Source organism: Momordica charantia, assembly GCF_013281855.1.
Source record: "Momordica charantia cultivar OHB3-1 chromosome 7 unlocalized genomic scaffold, Mcharantia_2.0 BLBB01000007.1, whole genome shotgun sequence".
Taxonomy (NCBI): Eukaryota; Viridiplantae; Streptophyta; class Magnoliopsida; order Cucurbitales; family Cucurbitaceae; genus Momordica; species Momordica charantia.
This window is the reverse complement of record NW_028275165.1, coordinates 10135826-10163000: the sequence shown is the minus strand read 5'-3', so window position 1 is coordinate 10163000 and position 27175 is coordinate 10135826. Positions and strand designations below refer to the sequence as shown.

Below are 27175 nucleotides of genomic sequence, written 5' to 3'. Positions count from 1 at the left end.
CTAGGGATTCATCGTCTGGGTCGTCTAGTTCTTCTAGTTCAGACGACGTTTTAGGAGATCCGACCTTAGCCTCTACCTCAGGGAACCCTTATGTCGAGAATAGCTCGGCAAACCCCAATATAGCCTCCACCTCGGGAAACCCTAACCTCGGTCCAGTAGTTGAGCTTCCCCTCGACCTGCTCGGTAGGTAGGTTAGCCGAGCTCCGCAAAACTTATTCAATCCCCAACTCCATAGAGCTCAGGGTAACCAACGTCGGAGAGTCTCTTGACGACCCTCCTCTGGGCTTCGTCAGCTTCTACCCCCAAATGTTCAGTAGGGGGGTCAGGCTTCCACTTCACCCTTTCATACAGAGGTTCCTCACCGCAGTCAACCTCGCCCCGGCCCAGCTCTCCCCTAATGGTTGGTCTACTGTGCTCGAAGCCTACGTCCTGTGGTGGGTCCTTTGGGACGAGGATGAGGACAAGCTTATGGTAGATCAGCTCTTAGCAACCCACACAGTCAAAGCCTCCAATGAGGGAGAGGGTCGGTACTACCTCTCAGCTCGGCGGAATGTAGGTCAGCTGATCAGAAACCCCTCCTCCAACAAAAATTGGAAGGAGTGTTGGTTCCTCGTCTCTGGCGAGTGGCTTTTGAGGGACGGAGGGGGTGAGCCGACCTGCCAAGTCCCAGTAGAGTTCGGTGACGTGGGTGAGTGTCCTAGGTGCGAGCTAGAGGGTTTTCCCTTTTGTCTTAACTTGAGTAACCTCGTTGCTGACGTTATCTTGTTTTGCAGCTCTGTCATCCCCCATTTCGAGGATCAACAACAAGTCCTGGGAGATCATCAAGCGAGCCCAAGGTCGGAGGTTGAAGTACGCGCTATGGGGTGAAGCACTTGTTTCCAACTCCCACCTCTTCTCTTGCTGCCTCAGTCTCCACGACCACCCGGACGAGCTCAAGAGACTTTCAAAACCTCGTCAGCGCAGCTCGCAAAAGAGGAAAGCTCCCGAAGGTAACTTCTTCTCGGCACCTTAGCTCGCTCAATGGGGACTTTTCAACTAACCTCGTCTTCTTTGCAGGGATGGCCTCTAAATTCCTCGCACTCAGCAGTACAAAACGGCAGCGGGCCTCGGTCTCGGTTGCTCCGTCGGCGCCTCCTCAAGCTCGTCGTCGTACGAGCAGTGCCGACGTCTCAGCTCCTGGACTGGCCAACTTGGCTAAGCTTCAGGCCCTCCAAGCTCAACCCTTGCAGACCGTGGTTTGGGGCGAAGAGTCGGCTGCTCCTCTGCATCGGAGGAAACGGGCGAGGGAGACGCTCCCCTCCGAGGAGGTCAACTCCAAGTCTCCACCTCCCCCCATCACGGTTGACTCGGAGGATGGGTCTCAACACGGCGGGCAACACTGCGACGAGCTCCCGCTCCCCTTCAAGCTCGCCTTCTCCCGCCTCAGCATCCACGAGGCTGCGACAAAAGTAAGGTCCTCGAGCTCTCGCCGAATAGAACGAGCTGTCCGGGTGCCCGAGGACCCGGTGGAGGCGGTAAGGAAGACTGTAGCTCTTGCTGCCGAGGTAAGTTCGTTCCCACTCTACCCTTCTTCTCTTCCTTTAAACCTCTTGACCTAACCTCTGGCCTTTGCAGCTGCACTACCACGCCTGCCTCTCGGCATCGATGATGAGCCTGGAGCTTGGAGGACGGGACCTGAAGGAGGAGGAAACGAACGCCTCCTATGAGCGGAGGATCGCTGAGCTCCAAGCCGAGGTCGACCAGGCGCGAGCTGAGAAGGAGGCTGAATGATAAGAAAACAATAGCCAATTGGATCTAAGAACCCTTATGGTTATGCAAACCCCTAAATCACAAATGCTAAAACCCCCAAATCAAGATGATGTCAACCCAAGGAAGAAGTTAGAACGGATTTACCTTGATGGTCAATATCAAGAGTAGAGAAAACTTGTTTCTAAACTCAAGATTCGAACCACTCTACAAAATAGCTTGATTAAGGCTACTTGAATGATTCTAGCATGCAAATCTAACACTCAAGAATTGCAAAGAAAAACAAGCTCTAGGCTTTTTGAAGCAAAATAGCAACTTCATTCAATCATCAAAATCTGTCTTTCAAAGGAAACAAACTAGGCTATTTATAGCCTCCAAAACAACCCTAAAAGTAACCTAAAGGCATTTGAAAGGTTGTAACTCCCAATTACATGATGGCCATAACATCCACTAGCTAAAATGTAACTTAAAACACATAAATGAAATGTTTAAAACTGAAAATATAATAAAAAGAGGTTTAAATCCGAGAATTGAAGTATTGGTCACCCTTCAAAGTCTTTGTAACCTTCCAATTATAAATGAAGCTTCACTTAAAGTAGTTTGAAGTGTAGTTCCATTAATTGATGGATGACTTGCAATAAATGAAGCTTGAGATGCACATAAGTTCATTTAATGCAACTTAAGTTTATTTAATGCAACTTGAGTTCCTTGAATTGAACTTGGCTTTATTGAATGCAACTTGAGTTAAACTCCACTTCAACTTCAGCTCCTTTAAATGAACTTAGAGTTCATTTAATGCAACGCCTCCCTTAAGCTCTACTTGGAAGATATTCACTTGAAAAGTTCCATCTCTCTCTTGATCATCCCTAGCCGAGCTCTGAACATGAGAAAGTAAAGCTTGTTGTAGCTTCTTGGCTCTTGATCTCATTATGGGTCCTTGAGGCATGATAATGGTGCTTCCTTGGTTCACATCAGAAAGCCTTGATAGCCCAGGCTCGCACCGACCTGAAGAACGCCCGGGGCCGAGCTGAGACTGCAGAGAAGGGCTGGAATGAAGCTCAGCAGAATCTGGCCAGCTGGGCCTATCTGGAGAAGAAGGTCAAAGAATTTCCCGAATTCGATGGCCTAGCTCGCGACCTGGCGGACAAGGGCTTTTATTATGCTATCAACCGGCTCGACACTGCTTGCTCGGAGGAAGCCATTGCCACTGTCGAGCTGGAATATGAGTCCATCTGAGTGGATCGTCCTGCTGACGTCGGTAATGAGGTCGAGGCTGCTGAGGTCGCTATGGTTGCTGACGCTGACGCAGGAACCAGAAATCCTGTCGACCCTTCGCAGGAGTAGATCGCCTTCTTCTGTCGCTTCTTCCCTTTATTATGACTATTTCATTTTTATTATTATTACTTTTTCAATCATATCACTGTACCGAGCCGAGGCATACATACCTCGATTCTTCATCAAACTTTAAATTCAATAACAACAAACTTCGCCCAGACTTGAGTTGTTCTCTCTGAGGTCCCTAAACTTAGTGAATTTTAATTAAATTTCAATTTTAGTTTTGGTCTCGTTGTTCGAGCTTCTCAAGTCTTCATAATTTCTTACCTACACAGCGGCTTACGAGCTGAACAGCTCAGCTCAGCGGTGCGTTCAGCAGAAATATTTGGGATAACCGGGTTCCTATGGGCTGACCATTGCTTCGCATGCTGATTACGCTTGTTTACATGCGTAAAAAGAAGGTTTTAGATGCTGTTTTTACAATGTTTCAGCTTTGTTTCGGATTTTTCTCGATCGTTTGAGTTCCAATTCATGCAAAATTCATATACTATGGTTTGTCGATGGCTTATATTGTATTTATGACATTTTAGGACCATTTGAGAGTGCAAATTAATCAAAAGAAGCAAAAAGACGAAAAAGTTACATGGGAGGCGCCAGGCGCCTGGGATGCCTGCAGAAAAACAGGTTTTCTTCCAACTTTGCCCTTAATGAAACGCGTCTTCCAATGCGTTTTGGTGGTTCCAACCGATGCATACGTGTAGAAGAAGTGTTCCACTATCAGTTTGAGCACGATTTGGTCAGTCAAAGGAGTTGGAAGTGGGTGATTCACCATCGTTTTAGGACCTACCTAACCAATTCTGCACAGCTATAAATTCCAGCAACTTCTCCACCAAATTCATCAAGCCTTGCTTCCTTCTCTTGATCATTTTTAGTGTTTCTTTGTTGCTTTCTAAGTACTTTTGAGTTGCTTTCATTAGTCGCTTTTGATTTTTAAATCCCGAGCACTTTACATTCTTTTATTGAGCTTTGTTTTGTTTCCATTTGTACTTAGTTATTTTCTACTTATTCAAATATATAAAAATCTAGCACTTTGCTTATCTTCTCTTTGCCTTTACTTTATTTTTAGTTAAGAGAGTTGTGTTTTTGGAGGAAAGAGCACGTGACACTCTCCCTTGCTTGAAAGAGAAGGGCGAAGCTCTCAATCCCGATAAAAACTCTCCGTTAGTTAACTTTCGTTTTTCACACATGCATTCCACATTCAACCATTTTACTTGCTGTATTTTCTTCAATATGTCTTTCTAAATTCCCGTCTCTAGCCCGGTTATGGATAGTTAGCCTTTTATGTCTAAAAAGGGTTGCTAAGAAGTAGTGTTTTTACTTTCCATTCATTGCTCAACATGTTTTCCCAAAAAGTTAGGATTTAGAGAAGGCCACTGTAAGTCTTAACAAGTCAATACTGAAAAGGTTGCTTATTTGCATTGTTGAGTGGTTAAACCGAGGAGAGGAGCGCCTTAGACATAAGGGTTCCGCCTAAGTAGCCTAGACATAGGACCTTAACCCGAGGTTGCGACTATTTCCATCCTAAAACTAAGATATATCTCATAATAGACATATTAGGGAATGTCTTAGGACTTTGAACTTGCTTAGACATAAGTAAAGTGAGAAGCGTAGTCGTTAGTTTCTAAAGTAAAATGCATATTATCCTTAGCATGTCCTTGATTCTTTGTTGGCTAACTTGAAGTAATTCGGGCTAGGTTTTATCATTCTAAGTCCAAATCCCAAATCCAAACCATTATTTGTGACCACTTCCCATTTTACAAGAATCACTCATTCCAACATTCACTATTCTTTAAAACTTTAGAGTTTGGAAATTGTTTAGAAGTCCTTGAGGATCGATACTTGGATACTCCATCCATTTTATATTACTCTGACAGGTGTGCGCTTGCATCTATATAATTGTTACCATGCTTAGCGCGTGCGTTCAGCATAAACACCCAGTCACATGCTTGTAAAAATATAACTTATTGTAGGTCGTTTAGCATTGGTCATACCACATAGTCTTCCTTGGCCCCCATTTGACGTAGCTCGGTAGTCGTAACAACTCTAACGAATAAAGTCAAATTTTGTACAAGTCATTGGAGATCGACTTTCACTAACGAATGAAATTTTACACGTCGGATTTCACACATCTCATTGATAATAAACTCGCAAATGCTCGGCGTTCCACGGGTGAGGGAGTTGTCTCCCATTGAGGTCGGACAACAGATACGCTCCAGGGCAGAGTATTTTCAACACTTTGTACGGACCTTCCCAGTTCGGCTGGAGTGCTCCGACATGCTGCATTACCTTCTTGAGGACGAGATCGCCAGGCTTGAACGTCCTGACTTTTACTCTGGCGTTGTAGTACCGAGCCATACGGTTCTGATATTCTGCTAGCCTGAGCTGGGAGTGAGACCTTTTTTCCTCAAGAAGGTCAAGATTCACGAGTAGAGCTTCACCATTCGCTTGCTCATCGAAGTTCTCAACTCGGGGCGTTGGCATGCCAACTTCCACAGGGACGACAGCCTCCGACCCGAAGGCTAGGCCGTATGGCGTCTCACCAGTAGATCGGCGGGATGTAGTTCGGTAAGACCATAATACCTCTGGTAACTCTTCTGCCCACCGACCTTTCAGAGATTCCAGCCTCGTCTTCAGACCACGCTTGATGATCTTGTTGACAGCTTCAACCTGCCCGTTAGACTGCGGATGGGCCGGAGACGAGCTTAGGTGGCGTATGCCGAGCTGTTGACAGAATTGATTAAACCGGGCACTGTCGAACTGCTTTCCATTGTCGATAATGATGGCACTCGGTATACCGAACCGACATATTATGCTCCTCCACACAAAGTTGATGACTTTTTCCTCGGTAATAAATGCCAGAGGTTCTGCTTGTAGGATCGAATGACAACACTAGAGGGGGGTGAATAGGGTTGCTTACCACTTTTTGAAAATTAAAAATCAATTTAAAGTAACGAACAATTATGCATCCAATAAAAGAAGATTAACAAGAAGAGGAAACATTGAACAAAATATTTAAGTAAACCTATATGCAATCTACCAAGATTCAAAGTAGGTAAATACTGAATTTAAAAGAGAGAAGAGAAGAGAGTGGTGAGACTGAGAAATTTTATAGTGGTTCGGAAATTCCTACTCCACTCCCCAAGACTTCTTCTTGGGTATTTTACTGCAGTGGCTCTCTTAATGGGTGAGAACCAAACCGATCGACCCTCTTTTTGTCCTAGGCTAAAGAGAAACCCAAAATCCTTTTTACTGGTTCAGGATCCAACCAATTTACTTTTCTCACAACCCAAGGTGCACCTACACCTTAATACAAAACCCAATTTGAAAATATAGAATTCAAAAACAAAGTAGATTACACAAATTTTGCACCAAAGTAATGGCTAAAAAGCCACACTCTAATGAATCTCTCACAAAAAAAATCGAGCAAGTTATGTGTAGGAGAGAATGAAGATTTTGCAAAAGTTGAGAGGAGAATTTGAAAACAAATGATTTTGATTTGATAGTTGGTGTATAGAATGATGGAATTTGGTGGCTTTAAATAGAGTTTCTATGATGAATTCTGGCCATTGGATTTAGGGCAACAAATGATGAATGGTATAGATTAAGATGTGAGGTAAGGAAATGAAATGAAAACATAATTATGGTGATTAAAAGAAATTGGTGGAGATTGAGAAATCATTGAGATTGTGAGTGATTGAGGAGATTGAGAGTGATTGAGGAGATTGAGAGAAATTGGTGGAAATTGATTTGTGGACATTCAAAGCGCCACATGTCATCTTCTCATTTGTTCGATTGTTGGATGCCACGTCAGCATAAGTATGTCCTCTTGAAGCCACATGTCAACTTCTAAGCGGTCCACTTGTCCATGTCACCCACCATGTAGGATTTGTCCACTTGTCCACGTCACCCGCTACGTAGAACTTTTCTCCTAACTTGTTTTGACCATAACTTCTTCGTTTAAACTCCGATTTGAATGATTTGACAGACATTTGTTTTGTCTTTTCGAGCTCTACACTACGGACACTTTGAAACACTCAAATTGTTAGTTTATACTTTGTTTGTGATCATCAAAATATTTGGTTTGATTGAAGCCATAAAGCTAACAATCTCCCCTTTTTGATGATGACAAACCACTCAAGAAGACATGTTCACAAAGTGGCTATATTCTCCCCCTTTTGTTATTATCAAAAAAAAAAATTTCATGAAATTCAGATCCCCCTTAATAAGATAATTATTGCATGGTAAAAAAAATTCTCCCCCTCAATCATACATACAGAAAAATTCTCTCCCTAACAAATACATTTAGACAATTAAATGCGAAGGATGCCAAGTGCAAGTCTATTCCTACAAAATGCTTCTTCATTTAATGGTTTAGTAAGAATATCTGCTACTTGTTTTTCTGTGCGAACATAATTAAGTACAATATTTCCATTTTGCACATGTTCTCTAAGAAAATGATGTCGGATATCTATATGTTTTGATATGAACCAAAGTGTCTTAGTCTTCAAAGAGTTAAAGGAAGTTGTTGGAGAATCCTATGTCCAAGTTGACAACAAAATGGAGTTGCATTAAATGCACTCTAGTGTCATTTATGGCAACCTCAAGTGGCATTGAATGAAGTCAAGAACAAGTCCAACTTCATTTACTACAAACTCAAGTTGCATTAATGGAAGTCTAAGTTGAACTCAAGATGCATTAAATGAACAAGACTTCAAAGTACTTGAAAGTAGTTCAAACTCCAGTTCATTCACTCTTGAAGGGTTACAAACTCTTGGTTTTATGGTGAAGCCATATTTAAAACTAAAAATACAATTAAACATGCTTTAAATCCGAGAATGAAACTCCTCCACCATAAAACCAAGAGTTTGTAACCCTTCAAGAGTGAATGAACTGGAGTTTGAACTACTTTCAAGTACTTTGAAGTCTTGTTCATTTAATGCATCTTGAGTTCAACTTAGACTTCCATTAATGCAACTTGAGTTTGTAGTAAATGAAGTTGGACTTGTTCTTGACTTCATTCAATGCCACTTGAGGTTGCCATAAATGACACTAGAGTGCATTTAATGCAACTCCAATTTGTTGTCAACTTGGACATAGGATTTTCCAACAACTTCCTTTAACTCTTTGAAGACTAAGACACTTTGGTTCATATCATCCTCCCTTTCTTCAAAAGGATTCGTCCTCGAATCAAAAGGATCTCCTACATCAAATGGACGAAAATCAGCAGCATTGAATATGTAATCTTCATCAAACTCGCCATGTAGAGCACTCTTAAAATCATCAAAAGTCAAGTGTATATCTCTACATGGGTTCCTCTTCAACTTCTTGCCAACAAAAAATCGATCCTTCCAATAGTGTTTCCAAACCCAATAAGCCGGTTTGAACATTGTATGCTTCCTGCCATGAATGAATTTAGAAACAAATTTTGACTTTTGCTTCTCACGAGATGCTTCAGCCTTGTAAACCACATGTTGGCTGCCATTGTGTACTTTGGCAGCATTCTTTGGTTCAATCTTCTCAATGAGTGTTCTAGCCTCCTGTAAAAACTCAAGGGAAACACTAGACCAACATGGTTTAAGCTCTCCCGTTAGATAACAAACACCTTTGTACAAAAGATCAAGAATGTTTTGTTTGGAAAATGAAACATAGTTGACATGACAAACTTTTTCAAACAAGCTTACATTCTTGGCTTTTCTCTCATTTTTCTCTTTAGGCCATAGACTAATCTCATGCTTTTCTCTCACACAAGATTCTTTTTCGAACAATTCACATGCTTTTGTCTCGACCTCATCGCCTTTTTCCCTAACTCACACACAACATCATATACATCTTGAGGAGTAGGTGTTACAATAGTAGAAGTGTTACAATCAAACAATTCATTGCAATCTAGTTGCCTACTAAATAAAACACTATCAGCATGTGGCACTAGGTCACAAACTATGTCTTCTTGAATTGGATCACTTTCTACCTCAACAATAGGCTTAATGTTAGTTGGTAAACTAAAATTCTCTAAAGATAAATGAATCTTAGAAAATGGTTTAGGTTTAGTATACCTTGTGGACTTCCTTTGGAGATGTTTCTCAATCTTTATGGCTATTTGCACCATCCCTTCTAAATCCTCATAAAATTGAAGATCAAGTCGTTCGGCAATTTCCTTCTTGAGTCCTCTTAAGAAACGAGCCATTGTAACTTCCTCATCCTCATAAAGATCAAGCTCCTCAAGCAACATTTGCATCTCCATGTAGTAAGCCTCCACGCTATTGCTACCTTGTCTCAAAGATCTCAACTTATAGAAACACTTGGGAACAAAATGCTCTCTCATTAAATGCTTGAGAACATACCATGAGTTTATTGGACACTCAAAGTTCTTCCTCCTACTCAAAAACAATTTATCCCACCAAGTAATTGCATAATCTCGAAGTTGAGCAACAATGAGTTTTACCTTTACTTCCTCACTTAATGGGTAGTAATCAAAGACACGTTCAACTTGCTGTTCCCATTGAATGTATTCCTTCGGGTTTGTACTTCCATGGAACATAGGAAGTTTAGCCTTGATGCTTCTCAATATAGGATCAGCTTTATGAACTCCTCCTAGATTTCTCCTTTGGACAGCATTGCAACATCCACCATGTTCCCTTCCTTTGACCTCCAAATACTCCTTATGGTGCATTGACTTATTCCTCCTCTTTTGCTTCAGATGGGTTGGTTGTCTTTCAATAGATTTGAGTCTCGAGTCCAACCTTTGAAACGTCTTTGTCAAATGCTCCATGTTGTGGAAAAATTTTGCATAATTCTCTTGCTGAGACATGGCTGCAAAAGAAAGCAAAGTAACAAAGAAAAATGGACCTCACAAGCACTCCCTCACGTGTTTACACTCGTAAAGGTATAGTCACTCGTGGTTACACGCAAAAACATCACTCTCAAGAAACTCACAATCTCATTCACATAAGCCAATGAGCAAAGTTTGCAACTCAAGTGGTTAGACATAACACACAAAGAAACACTCAAATAACTTGACTATGGAGTAAATTCAAAACTCAAATTAGCAACAAGCTAAAGAAGAAAGTGACAGAATTGGAACATGATAATTAAGATGGAACAAGAAGTTCAAAAGACCAGAAAATGTAACTCTTGAACAATTAGGCTATTTTGAGAATTTATGGAGTTTAATTTAGCCTTGACAACAGATATGAGTTACACAAGAAAAACATCATGAGAATTGAAAAACAAATTGCTGGAAATTAATTGAGACAATTGTAACCGCCAAAAATTTAATGAGTAACGGTTAGTTGTGGAAATAAATCAAAACACAATTGATATGATTTATTACCAACAGCTAGATTAACAAAAATAGGCAATTTCAACAGCACAACTCAGATCTAGCATGATTTGGAAGTAAAAATGAAAAGAACAAAGAATAACACATGCTCTCGGGTATAGCAGTTTTCCAGAATAGAATGTCAATTTTCGAAGTTTTCACCCAGAAGCAAATTGAATCACAAGATATGAAATAAGACAAAGTTGTAGATAAGACAGAGATCTACAAACTCATAGAAGACAACAAGACGAAAAGAAGAATGGAAATGACACTTTTTTTGTATTTTAGATACGTGGACAGAATGTAACGAGATGAACAATAAGAACAAAAATTTTAAAATAAAGATCAAGAAGAGCAATACGAAAACGGAAACATGTATCCGATCTAGAGCCTAGAGTTCTGATACCAAATGATAAGAAAACAATAGCCAATTGGATCTAAGAACCCTTATGGTTATGCAAACCCCTAGATCACAAGTGCTAAAACCCCCAAATCAAGATGATGTCAACCCAAGGAAGAAGTTAGAATGGATTCACCTTGATGATCAATATCAAGAGTAGAGAAAACTTGTTTCTAAACTCAAGATTCGAACCACTCCACAAGATAGCTTGATCAAGGCTACTTGAATGATTCTAGCATGCAATTCTAAAACACAAGAAATGCAAAGGAAAAGCTCATGGCTCAATAAGCTTAAATTTCATTATCTCAAAACTCAAATCTCCAATCTCAAATCTGTTTTTCCAAGGGAACAAGCTAGGCTATTTATAGCCTCCAAAACAACCCTTCAAGTAACCTAAAAGAATTGTAAAGGTTGTAACTCCCTACTACATCAATACCATAACCACCACTAACACAAATAAAACTTAAAACACATAAATGAAATGTTTAAAACTGAAAATACAATTAAACATGCTTTAAATCCGAGAATGAAACTCCTCCACCATAAAACCAAGAGTTTGTAACCCTTCAAGAGTGAATGAACTGGAGTTTGAACTACTTTCAAGTACTTTGAAGTCTTGTTCATTTAATGCATCTTGAGTTCAACTTAGACTTCCATTAATGCAACTTGAGTTTGTAGTAAATGAAGTTGGACTTGTTCTTGACTTCATTCAATGCCACTTGAGGTTGCCATAAATGACACTAGAGTGCATTTAATGCAACTCCAATTTGTTGTCAACTTGGACATAGGATTCTCCAACAACTTCCTTTAACTCTTTGAAGACTAAGACACTTTGGTTCATATCATCAAGCTTTGTAGTAGTGCTCATTGGAGTCTTTGCTATTTTGGCGTTATCGAACTTGAACCTCTTGAGCAGATCTCTTGTATATTTTTCTTGATTGATGAAGATTCCCTCTTTAATTTGTTTGATTTGAAGCCCAAGGAAGAACTTGAGTTCTCTCATCATGCTCATCTCAAACTCACTGTGCATACACTTAGAGAATTCTTCACATAATGAAGTGTTAGTAGCACCAAAAATAATGTCATCTACATAAATTTGCACTAACAAAATATCATTTTCTTTGGTTTTAATAAAAAGTGTATTTTCAATAAGTCCCATTTTAAAACCTTGTTCAAGCAAAAATTTACTCAAACGGTCATACCAAGCTCTAGGAGCTTGTTTAAGACCATAAAGAGCTTTCTTTAATTTATAAACATGATTTGGATTTTCAACACTTTCAAAACCAGGAGGTTGTTCAACATATACTTCTTCCATTATAAAACCATTTAAGAAAGCACTTTTAACATCCATTTGATATAAAGTAAAGTTCTTATGAGATGCAAATGCAAGCAACATTCTAATTGATTCAAGTCTAGCAACAGGAGCAAAAGTTTCCTCATAATCTATTCCTTCTTCCTGACTATATCCTTGTGCAACTAACCTAGCTTTATTTCTAACAATATTACCAGACTCATCCATTTTATTTCTAAAGACCCATTTAGTACCAATAACAGGATGATCATTAGGACGTGGGACTAATTCCCAAACATTGTTTCTTTCGAACTGATTTAACTCATCTTGCATAGCAATTAACCAGAATTCATCAACTTCGGCTTCTTTAAAAGACTTTGGTTCAATTTGAGATACAAAAGCAACATTATTTAATGCATTTAAAGAAGATCGAGTTCTTACCCCTTGGGATACATCACCTATAATTAACTCCTTCGGATGGTGAATTGAGAAACTCCAATCCTTAGGAAGGGTTTCCTCTGGCACTTGTTGAGTCTCATTTACTACAACTTCCGAGTTATTATCTTTAAAGTTCAAATTCTCAAAAGGCATTTCTAACTCATCACTAGCTGGAACTTGATTAGCAGTAATATGAGATTCATCAAAAACAACATCCATTGACTCTTCAACTACAAGGGTTCTTTTATTAAAAACTCTATATGCTTTACTACATGCTGAATATCCTAAAAATATGCCAATATCAGTTTTTGACTCAAACTTTCCAAGTTTCTCTTTATTTTTTAAAATAAAACATTTGCAACCAAAAACTTTGAAATAACTGATATTAGGAATTTTATCATTAAAAAGCTCATAAGGGATTTTATTCAAAATTGGCCTTATTAAAACACGGTTCATCACATAAGAGGCAGTATTAACTGATAAGCGCCAAGGTTGCTCGGGTTTACAAAGCTAGAGGTCCTTCTAGGATCCTTGCAAACATTCACAAAAACGACTAACTTACCGAATGATTCCAACCAAGAGTAAGGTTAGAAGATGAATCACTCTTAGATCGGACTTAGAATCTACGATGGTCACTCCTAGATCCTAAGACGACTCACTCCAGAAATAGCTTGATCGAGACTAATCCAATGAATCGGTTTAACATCAAACCTAAAGCAAGATTTGAAAGAAGCAACACCAAAAGTGTTAAGGAACAAAAGTTCTTGAATTTCAATATGTTTTAAATCTTCCAAAACAAGGTGATTACAAGCCTTTAAATAGGCCAAAGGGTCGTTCAACATGAGGAACACCAAAAGTCTTTCAAATCCTATTTAATGCAAATTGTAGAAAATAAGACATGCAAATTAAAACATGATTGCACATCAAACTAGACAACTAAATGTGAATCCAAAAACGTAAAATTGCTTTAAATTGTCTTGGAAATCACATGTAGGAGGCGCTTTACGTTTGGATGAGATTTGACAAGCTTTGACATCACAAACTCCCAAGAGGTGCAATCTGCAAAGGCACCTGTTCACCAATCTGCACACTTTTTTTGTCCTCCGTGCCATCTCTCAAAATAGACAACTTTTCCCGTGCCATCTTTGCTCCATTCTCTTCTTGACTCATTAAATTAACATTGTAAAGAATTTTTGCCTCAGAAATCTTTGTCTCCTCGTGTGCATTAGCTAGCCTTTGAAGATGTATTATGAAAACCTCTTGAATCTTCTTTGCTTTGCTTCTTGTAATTGGTCCCCCGGGTACAGTCAATGGATCCGTGGTTGGATTTGCATCATTAACAGCTTCAGCCCAAAAATATTTTGGTAAATTATATTCATTTAACAAAGAAGTAGCTAATTCTTGCAAAGAGCGATTTTTCCTTTCTACAACACCATTTTGTTGTGGTGTTCTTTGAGAAGAAAAATCATGAGAAAAACCATTTTCATCACAAAATTTTTCAAAAGCTACATTGTCAAATTCTCCTCCATGATCACTTCTAATTTTGGAAATCATAAAACCTTTTTCATGTTGAATTTTCTTTGAAAAACTAATAAATGCTTTTATGGCCTCATCCTTATGAGATAAAAATAAAACCCAAGTAAACCTTGAAAAATCATCAACTATAACAAAAGCATAACGTTTTCCACTTAGACTTGCAACTCTAGTCGGTCCGAATAGATCCATATGTAATAATTGCAAAGGCCTAGAACTAGAAACCATTTTCTTTGCTTTATAGGATGACTTAGTTTGTTTACCCATTTGACATGCATCACAGACTTTGTCTTTTTCAAAATTTAATTTTGGAAGACCTCGAACAAGGGATTTCTTGGAAATATTTGAAATCAGATACATGCTAACATGACCTAATCTTCTATGCCACAACCCAGAATCATCATGCATAGCAGACAAACATTTATTAACAACGGGGCAGTCATTCAATTCAATAGTATAAACATTTTTATCTCTATTTCCTACAAACAACTTTTGTCCATCACAAGCATTTTCAATTATGCAATTTTTATCATTAAATACTACTTTATAACCTTTATCACATAATTGACTAATACTTAAAAGATCATGTTTTAAGCCATCAACAAGCAACACATCCTTAATCATAAATTTTGAACCATTACCTATGTTACCTTTGCCAATGATTTTACCTCTTTTATTATCGCCAAAGGTAACGTATCCTCCATCTTTCATTTCTAGGTGCGTGAATTTTGTGTGGTCTCCGGTCATGTGCTTTGAACATCCACTATCCAAGTACCACTTGTTCTTTATTGATCTCAAACATACCTAGAAGAAAGATGATACTCAAGATGTAACTTTAGGTAACCAAGCTTGTTTGGGTCCTTGAGGGTTAGTAAGCAAAAATTTAAGAATCCATCTCTTTTCATTTAATGCACCATTTTTCTTCAAGTTACAAGCATAAAGTTTATGACCAAGTTTTCCGCATGCATTGCAAACAGTAGTAGACATTGAAGTTTCTTTAACAAAGTAGTTTACAAATTTCTTCTGTTTTTGATGAGGTTTATAGCCTAAACCACTTTTATCAAAGATAGCTTGTTGTTTTCCCATCATCATGTCTAAGTTCTTTTTACCGTTTGTAAACTTTAAAAGAGTAGAAGATATATATTTATTTTTTACTTCTAATAATTTATACTCCTCTTTTAAAACATGCAAATTTGAATTAGACATAGCAAGATCTTTTCTAAACATCTCATTTTCTTTATTTATCCTATCATGCTCAACTAATAAATCATGGTTCTCATGAGCTAGCTTAGTATTCTTCTTTTTAAGAGCTAAATATTTGCTACCTAATTTTTCAAATTCTTCTTTAATCTCGTTGTAAGCATCCATAAGCTCATCAAAAGAAGGATTTTCAAAACATATCTCGTCGTCGTCATCTTCATCTCCAAAAGCCATGAAACAAAGATTAGCTACTTCCTCTCCACTTTCAGAATCACTTCCTTCATCACTTTCATCCCAAGTAGCTTTCATAGCCTTCTTGTTTCTCCTTGAAGATGATTTACGTAATAGAGGGCATTCAGATCTTACATGTCCAGCCTTTTTGCACTCGTAGCAGATGATGACGTCTCTAGTGCTCTTTTCTCCTTTAGCATCTTGACTGTTGGTTTTCTTTGGAAAGTGCCTCTTCTTGAAATGCTTCTTGAACCTCTTGGATAGGTAGGCAAATTCTTCCTCGTTTAGTTCTTCCTCACTTTCAGAAGCCCCTTGGAAGGATGTAGACTTTAATGCCAAGGTTTTCTTCTTTTTGACGTCCTCTTCCATATTACCTTTCATGATTATCTCATGCGTCATGAGAGATCCAATGAGCTCCTCCAATGGAAGTTTTGAGAGATCCTTCGCTTCTTGAATTGCTGTCACTTTGGGTTCCCAACTTTTTGGTAGAGATCTTAGAATCTTCCTCACGTTCTCAGCTGTAGTATATTCCTTTCCTAAACCTTTCAAAGCATTAACAATATTCGTAAATCTAGTAAACATCTCAGTAATAGACTCGTTAGCATCCATTTTAAACAATTCATAATTATGAACAAGCATGCTAATTTTTGACTCTTTTACTTGATTTGTTCCTTCATGAGTTACTTCAAGCATATCCCATATTTGTTTAGCAGAGTTACATGCAGATACTCGATTAAATTCATCAGCACATAAAGCACAAAACAAACAATTCATGGCTTTAGCATTAATTGATATTTTTCTTTTATCATCATCATTAAACTCATTTTCATTTTTAGCTACATCTACATTCTCAACTTTCTTAATAGGAATAAAAGGACCTTTAGAAACAATTTCCCACAAGTTCTAATCAATTGAAATCAAATAAATTCTCATCCTAGTTTTCCACCAATTATAATTATTTCCATCAAAAAGAGGTGGTCTAGTGGTAGAATGACCCTCACTAAATCCATCAACCCCAATGTTTGCCATAAGCTCAAACAATTAAGTTTTAAGAAAAGATTCAAAGAAAATAAATTTAGAATTAAGAAAGGTTAACTTTCAAAGATATTAAATTTCAAAATAATTTCAAAGATTTATTATAGACAAAATAATTTTCCAAGAGTGAAGAAAGAAAATAGTTTTTAAAAGTCAATTTTTGAGGAAAATTAATTTCTAGTAAAATCGGCTCAAAAACTCAATTTAAACTCTTCTTAATACAGAAATTTCCGGAAAAAAATAATAAATAGTATTAGAAAAAGATGGAATTTTCAGAAACCTTTTAAAAAAAATGAGCTACCTGCTCTGATACCAATTGTAGGATCGAATGGCAACACTAGAGGGGGGTGAATAGGGTTGCTTACCACTTTTTGAAAATTAAAAATCAATTTAAAGTAATGAACAATCATGCATCCAATAAAAGAAGATTAACAAGAAGAGGAAACATTGAACAAAATATTTAAGTAAACCTATATGAAATCTACCAAGATTCAAAGTAGGTAAATACTGAATTTAAAAGAGAGAAGAGAAGAGAGTGGTGAGACCGAGAAATTTTATAGTGGTTCGGAAATTCCTACTCCACTCCCCAAGACTCCTTCTTGGGTATTTTACTGCAGTGGCTCTCTTAATGGGTGGGAACCAAACCGATCGACCCTCTTTTTGTCCTAGGCTAAAGAGAAACCCAAAATCCTTTTTACTGGTTCAGGATCCAACAAATTTACTTTTCTCACAACCCAAGGTGCACCCACACCTTAATACAAAACCCAATTTGAAAATATAGAATTCAAAAACAAAGTAGATTACACAAATTTTGCACCAAAGTAATGGCTAAAAAGCCACACTCTAATGAATCTCTCACCAAAAAAATCGAGCAAATTATGTGCAGGAGAGAATGAAGATTTTGCAAAAGTTGAGAGGAGAATTTGAAAACAAATGATTTTGATTTGATAGTTGGTGTATAGAATGATGGAATTTGGTGGCTTTAAATAGAGTTTCTATGATGAATTTTGCCCATTGGATTTAGGGCAACAAATGATGAATGGTATAGATTAAGATGTGAGGTAAGGAAATGAAATGAAAATATAATTATGGTGATTAAAAGAAATTGGTGGAGATTGAGAAATCATTGAGATTGTGAGTGATGGAGGAGATTGAGAGAAATTGGTGGAAATTGATTTGTGGACATTGAAAGCGCCACATGTCATCTTCTCATTTGTTCGATTGTTGGATGCCACGTCAGCATAAGTATGTCCTCTTGATGCCACATGTCAACTTCTAAGCGGTCCACTTGTCCATGTCACCCACTATGTAGGATTTGTCCACTTGTCCACGTCACCCGCTACGTAGAACTTTTCTCTTAACTTGTTTTGACCATAACTTCTTCGTTTAAACTCCGATTTGAATGATTTGACAGACATTTGTTTTGTCTTTTCGAGCTCTACACTTGGACACTTTGAAACACTCAAATTGTTAGTTTATACTTTGTTTGTGATCATCAAAATATTTGGTTTGATTGAAGCCATAAAGCTAACACTGCTTCCACCCACTTGGTGAAGTAATCTACAGCTACTATGGTGAACTTCAACTACCCCTTCCCCGTCGACAGAGGGCCGATCAGATCTATCCCCTACTGAGCGAAAGGCCAAGGGCTTGAGATCGGTGTCAGCATCTCTGGAGGTTGTCTCAAAAAGTTCGCGAAATGTTGGCATTTGTCGCATGCTCTAGCAAACTCCCTGGTGTCGCGTTCAATCGTCGGCCAATAGTAGCCCTGGCGAACGACCTTGGCGGCCATGGACTGAGCTCCTTCGTGGCTTCCGCAAATCCCTTCGTGAATCTCGCGCATGACATACCTCGCCTCCTCTGGGTCGAGCCACCGCAGCAATGGTAGGGAATATCCCCTCTTGAAGAGCTTGCTTTCCTGTATCAAGTAGTGAGCAGCTTGGCGTCGGAGTTTTCTGGCATGGCTCGGATCAGCAGGGACGGAGCCACTGATCAGGAACTCCTTAATCGGGTCCATCCATGTAGGCTGAGCTGACTGGATCTCCATTACCTCAGGCTGGTCGATGGACGACTCGACGAGTATTTCAACTGGAACCGTTCTTGGTAGGTCGGTCTCATATGCCGAGGCTAGGCGAGCCAATGCGTTGGCATTGGAGTTTTCGGACCTCGGCACCTGTCGAATCACATAGTCCTCAAACTGGGCGAGGAGCACTCGGGCTTTGGCCAGATACCTCTCCATACGAGTTTCCTTCACTTGGTACTCCTCGGTAACCTGATTAACGATCAGCTGGGAATCGCTGAGAATCAAGAGTCGCCTCACGCCCATCCCTCTAGCGACCTTCAGTCCATTTATCAACGCCTCGTACTCGGCTTCGTTGTTGGAAGCTCGGAAGTCGAACCGGAGTGCATACTTGAACCGAAGACCACCGGGGCCGAGGAGTAGCATGCGTGCCCCACAACCTTTCTCATTGGACGAACCATCCACGTAGAGTGTCCACTGGTCACGGACATCGCCCCCTTGCCTGGGAGGGGTCAGCTCGGCAACAAAGTCTGCAGCTGCCTGACCTTTCAACGCTGTTCTCGGCTCGAAGGCGATGTCATGCTTACTAAGCTCTAGTGCCCACTTCATCAGTCGACCTGACGTTTCGGGCTTGTAGAAAATCTGCCTCAAAGGGAAGTTAGTCAGAACGACTATCTTGTGCGTCTGGAAGTATGGTCGTAAACGTCGTGTCGAGGTTACCAAGGCTAGGGCCAGCTTCTCAACACAGGGGTAACGAGCCTCGGCCTCGGTCAACGATTTGCTTGTGTAGTAAACAGGGCTTTGCCGTCCTTCCGCCTCTCTGATAAGTACTGAGCTCACTGCATTTTCCGACACTGGTAGGTACAGGTAGAGTACATCGCCAGGCAACGGCTTGGACAACAAGGGAGCTGAGCTGAGGTACTGCTTCAACTGCCAGAGTGCAGCTTCGTAATCATCGGTCCATTCGAATCGACCCTTTTTCCTTAGTGTTTAGAAGAAAGGGTGGCACTTGTCAGTGGAGCGAGATACGAAGCGATTCAAGGCTGCCAGTCGACCATTCAACCTCTGTAGCTGCTTAATATTCCTCGGTGCCTCCATCTCGAGGACTACTCTTATCTTGTCCGGATTTGCTTCAATTCTGCGTTCGTGGACCATGAACCCGAGGAACTTTCCTGACGAGATCCCAAAGGCGCACTTGCTCGGGTTGAGCTTCATCTGATACTTCCGAAGCACACTGAAGGCTTCTGCCAGGTCGGCTAAATGAGAGCTCGTCTGCTTACTTTTTACCAACATGTCGTCCACATATACCTCCATGTTGCGTCCGATCTGTTTGGCGAACATCATGTTGACCATCCGCTGGTAGGTCGCCCCGGCATTCTTCAGACCGAAAGGCATGACATTGTAGCAATACAGCCCTTGATCGGTAACAAAGGCGGTATGTTCTTGGTCGGGCGCATGCATCCGAATCTGATTGTACCCGGAGTAGGCATCCATGAAAGAGAGGAGTTCATGCCCTGCCATTGCGTCGACGAGCTGATCTATCCGAGGTAGGGGGAAACTGTCTTTCGGGCACGCCTTATTGAGGCTCTTAAAGTCAATACAGACACGCCACTTGTCGTTTGACTTTTTAACTAAAACAACATTAGATAGCCACGTGGGGTAATGAACTTCTCTTATGAATTTAGCTCGTAGCAACTGCTCGACTTCTTTACAAATTACATTACTTCGCTCGGCGTCGACAGGCCGGCGTTTTTGCCTCACAGGCCAATTGCTAGGATCTACATTAAGTCTATGCACCATTATACTTGGGTCTATACCCGGCATGTCGTCATGAGACCATGCGAACACGTCGGCATTTGCTTTCAGAAAACTGACGAGCTCTTTTTTTACCTCGGCCCCCAGTCTGCTGTCGACACTGACCTGCTTTTCTGGCCCCAGCAGGGGGACAAGTTCTAGCTTTTCAGCTGGGGTACCGCGGCTCGGCTCTGATTTGTCGGCATATGGCTCTGGCTCGTCCGTGACCGCTGCACAAGTGACTGTTCCCTTCATCGCGGCAGCGTAGCATTCTCTGGACGTTTTTTGCTCACCTCGGATTGTCGCAATTCCGGCCGGCGTGGGGTACTTCAAGACCTGGTGGTAAGTGGACGGAACTGCCCGGAGATCATGAATCAATGGCCGACCAATTATGGCGTTGTACGCAGAGCTCCGATCAATCACAACAAACTCCGCAACCTTAGTTACTTGTTGACCTCCCTCGCCGATGGTAACGGGGAGCGAGATGCATCCTTCCGCGCTGACTGACTCCTCTACAAAACCGACCAAAGGCGTCGGGCTGAGCTTTAGGTGTTTCCTCTCCCACCCTAGGGTCGTGTAGGTCGAGAATGATAAAATATTGACCGACGCTCCACCGTCGACAAGAACTCTTATCACCTTCACGTGATCTATGAGTGGGGCGATTACTAGGGCGTCATTATGAGGCATGCGCACTCCTTCGCTGTCTTGGTCGTCGAACAGGATCGGTATCACAGGCTCCTTGAGGTACGAGGTACAAACCTCGTGTGCTACCTCCCGAGCCAGAGCTTTTCTCTTCTGCCCTGACTGTCCCCTACTCGGGCCCCCATGGATGGTATTTATAAAGGCGGGACGATCTTCCTTCCGTCTCGGCAGTGGCGACTTTTCTCGCTCTTCCTCTCGAGCCGACCCCTCTGGCTCTATCTTTTCACGCCTGCCGACGTATTTTTTCAAATAACCCCTCCGGATCAGATCTTCGACCTGCTCCTTCAAGTGGAAACAGCGTGAAGTGTCGTGGCCATGATCCTTGTGGAATCGGCAGTAGAGTCGCTTGTCTCGTTTCCCTGGAGGTCGGTGGAGCTTTTCTAGGGCTGCGAAAAGCGCCTCCAGGTCGGTATCTTCGGCCGCTGCGTAGATCTCCGCGATTGAGGCGTTCAGCGGAGTGAACTTGTCGAACTTTGGCCCTCGACGGTCTGAAGGGGCTTTCTCATTGCGACGACCTTTACTCTGATTGTCGTCGGCCCGCCGAGACGATCCCCAACTGTCGCTGCATTGCTTCTTGGGAGGAGGGGACTTTTGGTCCCGATCTTTGCCACAATTGCTTCGCCAGGCTCCATTGGCTTTCCACAACTCAAAGCCGTCGATGTACTGGCGAGCTCTGGCGAGCATCTCGTTTAGGGAGGCCGGCGGTCGGTTTCCTAACTCTATCGTCAAGTTCCTGTCATTCAAACCCGTAGTGAAGTACATCATGGCAATCTCATCGGTGCAACTTACCACTTTGACATGCTCGTCCATGAACCGAGCGATGTACTCCGTCAGGGACTCATTGTCCCGTTGCTTCACTATTCTGAGGTGAGAGGGCGACAACTTCAACAACTGCCGAGCTAAGAATTGGTTGATGAACAACCCTCTCAACTGCCGATAACTGTCGATGGATCGGGGCTTCAACTGTCGGTACCACAATCTTGCCGAGCCCTCCAAGGCTATTTGAAATGCTCGGCACTTCATGGCGTCGCTCGCGGCCAGGAAATCCATCTTCCCCTCGAACACCTCCACGTAGGAGATCGGATCTCCAGACCCGTCGTAGGAACTTATGACCGGGGCCTTGAACCTCGGTGGGATAGGTGCGTCTAGGATCGCTGGGGAGAAAGACGGTTCCTCTTGCTCGGCCACGTGATGCAGATCTACAGGCTTGCACTGCCGCTTGAGATCTTCTATCTCCCTTTGAAACTGATCCCGGAGGAGGTCCACTTCAGACCGAAACAAATGGTCACCGTGGGAGGACCTCTCTCGATCGTCGACCTCTGGGCTTTCCTCCTCATTGTCGACCAGATACTCCCGATCTCCAGGTGCCCCTACTCGTCACCTCGGCGTCTCCTCACCTCGGCCCTGATGAGCGTTGTAGCTATCGAAAGATGCCAGGGGAGTCCGAATTGGTCGGACCCTCGGGCGTCGGTCCTCGACCCGGTTGTCCTGCTGAGGGTGGTCACATACCTGTGCTCCCAGGGCATTGCCTGTCCCCACCGGTTGTGGCCTTCGCAAGGGTGCTCCAGCTCGGGCCTCCCTGCGAGGTCGGAACTGATACTCCATTCTCTGGGTCGGATGCATCAGCCCCTTCCCTCGATTGGGATACCTGGAGACAGAAGAGCCGGACACCTTGTTGCCTCTCTCAACTGCTTCGAGCCTGGCCTTGACTTCCGTAAGCTCGACGATCACGTTGGCTACCATGACGGGGTCCACGCCTGCGTCGGCACTTGCCCCGGAGCGCGCACCTGTGTTCCCCCAGCCGCAGAGGCGAGGTGCATGATTACGCTTGTTTACATGCGTAAAAAGAAGGTTTTAGATGCTGTTTTTACTATGTTTCGGCTTTGTTTCGGATTTTTCTCGATCATTTGAGTTCCAATTCATGCAAAATTCATATACTATGGTTTGTGGATGGCTTATGTTGTATTTATGACATTTTAGGACCATTTGGGAGTGCAAATTAATCAAAAGAAGCGAAAAGACGAAAAAACACCTCAGGAGGCGCCAGGCGCCTGGGATGCCTGCAGAAAAACAGGTTTTCTTCCAACTTTGCCCTTAATGAAACGCGTCTTCCAATGCGTTTTGGTGGTTCCAACCGATGCATACGTGTAGAAGAAGTGTTCCACTATCAGTTTGAGCACGATTTGGTCAGTCAAAGGAGTTGGAAATGGGTGATTCACCATCGTTTTAGGACCTACCTAACCAATTCTGCACAGCTATAAATTCCAGCAACTTCTCCACCAAAATCATCAAGCCTTGCTTCCTTCTCTTGATCATTTTTAGTGTTTCTTTGTTGCTTTCTAAGTACTTTTGAGTTGCTTTCATTAGTTGCTTTTGGTTTTTAAATCCCGAGTACTTTACATTCTTTTATTGAGCTTTGTTTTGTTTCCATTTGTACTTAGTTATTTTCTACTTATTCAAATATATAAAAATCTAGCACTTTGCTTATCTTCTCTTTGCCTTTACTTTATTTTTAGTTAAGAGAGTTGTGTTTTTGGAGGAAAGAGCACGTGACACTCTCCCTTGCTTGAAAGAGAAGGGCGAAGCTCTCAATCCCGATAAAAACTCTCCATTAGTTAACTTTTGTTTTTCACACATGCATTCCACATTCAACCATTTTACTTGCTGTATTTTCTTCAATATGTCTTTCTAAATTCCCGTCTCTAGCCCGGTTATGGATAGTTAGCCTTTTATGTCTAAAAAGGGTTGCTAAGAAGTAGTGTTTTTACTTTCCATTCATTGCTCAACATGTTTTCCCAAAAAGTTAGGATTTAGAGAAGGCCACTGTAAGTCTTAACAAGTCAATACTGAAAAGGTTGCTTATTTGCATTGTTGAGTGGTTAAACCGAGGAGAGGAGCGCCTTAGACATAAGGGTTCCGCTTAAGTAGCCTAGACATAGGACCTTAACCCGAGGTTGCGACTATTTCCATCCTAAAACTAAGATATATCTCATAATAGACATATTAGGGAATGTCTTAGGACTTTGAACTTGCTTAGACATAAGTAAAGTTAGAAGCGTAGTCGTTAGTTTCTAAAGTAAAATGCATATTATCCTTAGCATGTCCTTGATTCTTTGTTGGCTAACTTGAAGTAAATCGGGCTAGGTTTTATTATTATAAGTCCAAATCCCAAATCCAAAACCATTATTTGTGACCACTTCCCATTTTACAAGAATCACTCATTTCAACATTCACTATTCTTTAAAACTTCAGAGTTTGGAAATTATTTAGAAGTCCTTGAGGATCGATACTTGGATACTCCATCCATTTTATATTACTCTGACAGGTGTGCGCTTGCATCTATATAATTGTTACCACGCTTAGTGCGTGCGTTCAGCATAAACACCCAGTCAGTGCACGGGGCGGCAACCCGTTCCCTTGAGGCTATAGTGGCGGAAACTGATCTGAGGCGAGGTGGAAGTACCGGACTGCTACTGGATCGGATGTGGCCGGCTGACCTCCATTTTCCTTGACCACCCCCGCCTGGGGTCGTCATTCGATGACGGGAGTCCCAGCCACCTGAGAGTACGTGAGTCGAGGATGGGCACGAGAAGTGGCAACATCCCTCATCGGAGAGCGGGTTGGTGAAAGTTGAGATCGTGACTGCTGGGAGCGGGTTTGGGCCATTGGCTCAGATTGTAAAAGGTGAGACTGACTTCTAGATGTGCCGATCCCCACAGACGGCGCCAAACGTTTGAGCTCGAATTTGGTGAGCTTGGGTACTAAGTAGATCGGAACGGTTAGAACGAACTACAGCCAACTGCCCAACACCCCCTCCGAACACTCTCGAGACCTGCAAAACAAAGTTAGCACTCCGACTAGCAAGTCAGTTCTGGTCCGAGCTAACTTGCCGAGTCTACCTAGGATTGCGTACCTTGCATTTAAGGCTAAGGTTTCTATTTATAGAAACTAGGCCGGACAGGAGTTCTGACACACCCTAAAATCGCGGCGTGTTGTCGGGTACGGAAGGGACATTGTTACGGACTTTGTCTCAAGTCAACTCGGCGCTTTAGGTCCTACCCTGTCTGCCGACCTGAGTACTTTGGAGTCATTTTCTATATTTCGTCCGCGTGTTCATCTAACTCACCTTTTGGATCATGACACGTGGCAGGCCAGGATTTGCATCCAACACATACGAAATGACCAAATTTCTACATCAACAATTGGCGTCGTTTGTAGGGACGATAGAAGCAGTATGGTAAACCCTAATCAGATCCCAGTAGATGGATGCCAAGATCTTTGTGGGTGTGATTGTACGACAACTAATGAGAAAAAAGAAGATATCATATGCCATTAGCTCGATATCCCCAGTAGATGATAACTTAACCACCTATGGGATAGGAACATGTTATGCCATTAACTCGGTATCTCTAGTGGAAAACAACTTAACCGCCAGTGGGATAAGAAAATGCCATGCCATATGTTTGATATCTCTAGTAGATAACAACTTGACCACCTGTGCATGAGAACATATCATGCCATGGGGTTAGATCGTACTGTCAGTTCAATGTCTTTAGTGGATGACAATTTGATCGACAATGGAGAAAAGGCCTAGCCGAGCCTCGGTTGCATGGAGTCCTCGCCCTAGGGAGAGGTAAAGCACCTGACCAAAGAAGAAAGCCCGCCAAAGATTTGGGTTCAATCTCATCTACATCTGAAGAGCAATAAGTATCACAATAATACTACTACCCACTTTAAAAGCTGACATCTGCTAGGTTTTATTTGAGCTTAAAGTTGATTTTATTCTCGTAGTCTTAGATATGTTTGATTTGCAACATATTATGTGATTCTTGGTTAAGTTGGATTTTGATTTTCTTGAGTTGATAGTTTCTTTTATTTACATACTTGAGTAGTTTTTCTTATAGATCCGTTTGCTTAAGTAAATAAAAAAACTCCTCAAGTGGGAGGCTAGGTAGATTAATCAACAATAAAAGCTGATCAAGGAACTCGAAAAGGGACAAACTGAAAGCAGGCAAAAAAGGTAAAAGCCAATCAGTAAAACCGAGAAAGATCAATGGCAAATTGATTAAAAAAAAGAAACCTAAAGCTGCTGAAAAAATCAAGCGAGCGAGCCCAGTAGGGGTGTTCAAAAAACCCGACAACCCGATGAACCTGACGAACCCAACCCTGGGTTGGATGAAACCTTGGCTTGGGTTGGGTTGGAAAAATCCCAACCCGACCAGGTTGGGTAGGGTTTCAAGTTGACCCTTGAAAAAGTCGTGTTGACCCGACCCGATCTACTATTTTTTTTAAATTTATATATATATAAAATTTAAATAATAAATATATAATAATTATTAATTAATACATTTACTTTTTATGTTCAATCTCAGCCGTTCGTTGAGATTAATCTCAACCATCCATTTATCATTTAGGGTTTCTCCTCGTTACCTCATTTTTGAATCTCTTCTCTAATCTCTTTCTCTCCTCCATTGTTACCTAACACCAAACCCTCTCCTCCATTTTTGTCACCCAACCAAGCTTGAAGCTCTCACGATCTCCTCTCGCCGCCGCTATCGCCCACTGCACTATCTCCTCCCGCCGCCACCGCCGCTCACTGTACCATCTCCTCTCGTCGCCATCGCCCGCTGCACCATCTCCTCCCGCTGTAGCCGCCCGCTGCACCGTCGCTGCCCATTTCTGAAGTAGGTAAGACAATTCAACAACCCAACCCGACCCAACCTGAAATTCTTGGGTTGGGTTGAGTTGGGTTGGCCATCATTTTTCAACCCGCCAGCTCCCACATATGGCCAACCATAAAATTCGGGTTGGTCCAAAAAACACCCCTAACTTGATCCAACCCAACCCGTGAACACCCCTAGAGCTCAGTAAGGTTAAAACTGAAAGCGGGGGAATGAGCCAAGCCAATCAACAAAACCAAGTTGATTTAGATCAAATCATGGCTTTAAACTTCGGCAGACGAAAATTTTGTTGGGTTTTATGTCCTAAAACTCATAGTTTGAAAATGACAGATATACTTTTATCATTCAATAAAGTTGTTATTGAAGGTTTTAATCAATAAGTAGTTATTGATCCAATAAAATGTTCTTACTATATCTAAATCCAATAAAATAAAGGATCCTAGACTGTTAC

At 41.5% G+C, this 27175-nt stretch overlaps 2 protein-coding genes across 2 annotated transcripts; both read right to left on the bottom strand.

Annotated features, from left to right (window-relative positions):
* Positions 1–5211: 5211 nt before the first annotated feature.
* LOC148210316 (uncharacterized) lies at positions 5212–16266 on the bottom strand. Its single transcript, XM_088126285.1, has 8 exons — positions 15247–16266; positions 13870–14865; positions 12898–12907; positions 11631–12812; positions 9135–9891; positions 8763–8883; positions 8286–8618; positions 5212–5802 (listed from the first exon to the last, which is right to left on the bottom strand). Exons 1-8 carry the CDS (start codon positions 16264–16266, stop codon positions 5212–5214), a joined length of 5010 nt encoding a protein of 1669 aa, XP_087982411.1.
* Positions 16267–18154: 1888 nt separating this feature from the next.
* Positions 18155–22786, bottom strand: LOC148210315 (uncharacterized). Its single transcript, XM_088126284.1, has 3 exons — positions 22553–22786; positions 19577–22288; positions 18155–19477 (listed from the first exon to the last, which is right to left on the bottom strand). The coding sequence occupies exons 1-3, from the start codon at positions 22784–22786 to the stop codon at positions 18155–18157; spliced, it is 4269 nt and encodes a 1422-aa protein (XP_087982410.1).
* Positions 22787–27175: the final 4389 nt, after the last annotated feature.

Bases quoted from the DNA above. Each gene is read 5' to 3' on its own strand.
- LOC148210316 (XM_088126285.1), bottom strand. From the start codon at position 16,266: ATGAATTGTTTGTTTTGTGCTTTATGTGCTGATGAATTTAATCGAGTA. The intron at 9,892-11,630 runs GTGTCTTAGTCT...TTTCTTTTGCAG, and splicing joins GCTTGATGATATGAACCAAA to CCATGTCTCAGCAAGAGAAT. The intron at 8,884-9,134 runs GTATACTAAACC...TGTGTGAGTTAG, and splicing joins CTCCAAAGGAAGTCCACAAG to GGAAAAAGGCGATGAGGTCG.
- LOC148210315 (XM_088126284.1), bottom strand. From the start codon at position 22,786: ATGGTAGCCAACGTGATCGTCGAGCTTACGGAAGTCAAGGCCAGGCTC. The intron at 22,289-22,552 runs GTATGTGACCAC...CTCCGGGATCAG, and splicing joins GCAATGCCCTGGGAGCACAG to TTTCAAAGGGAGATAGAAGA. The intron at 19,478-19,576 runs GTATCTCGCTCC...GCACTCTGGCAG, and splicing joins TGGCAGCCTTGAATCGCTTC to TTGAAGCAGTACCTCAGCTC.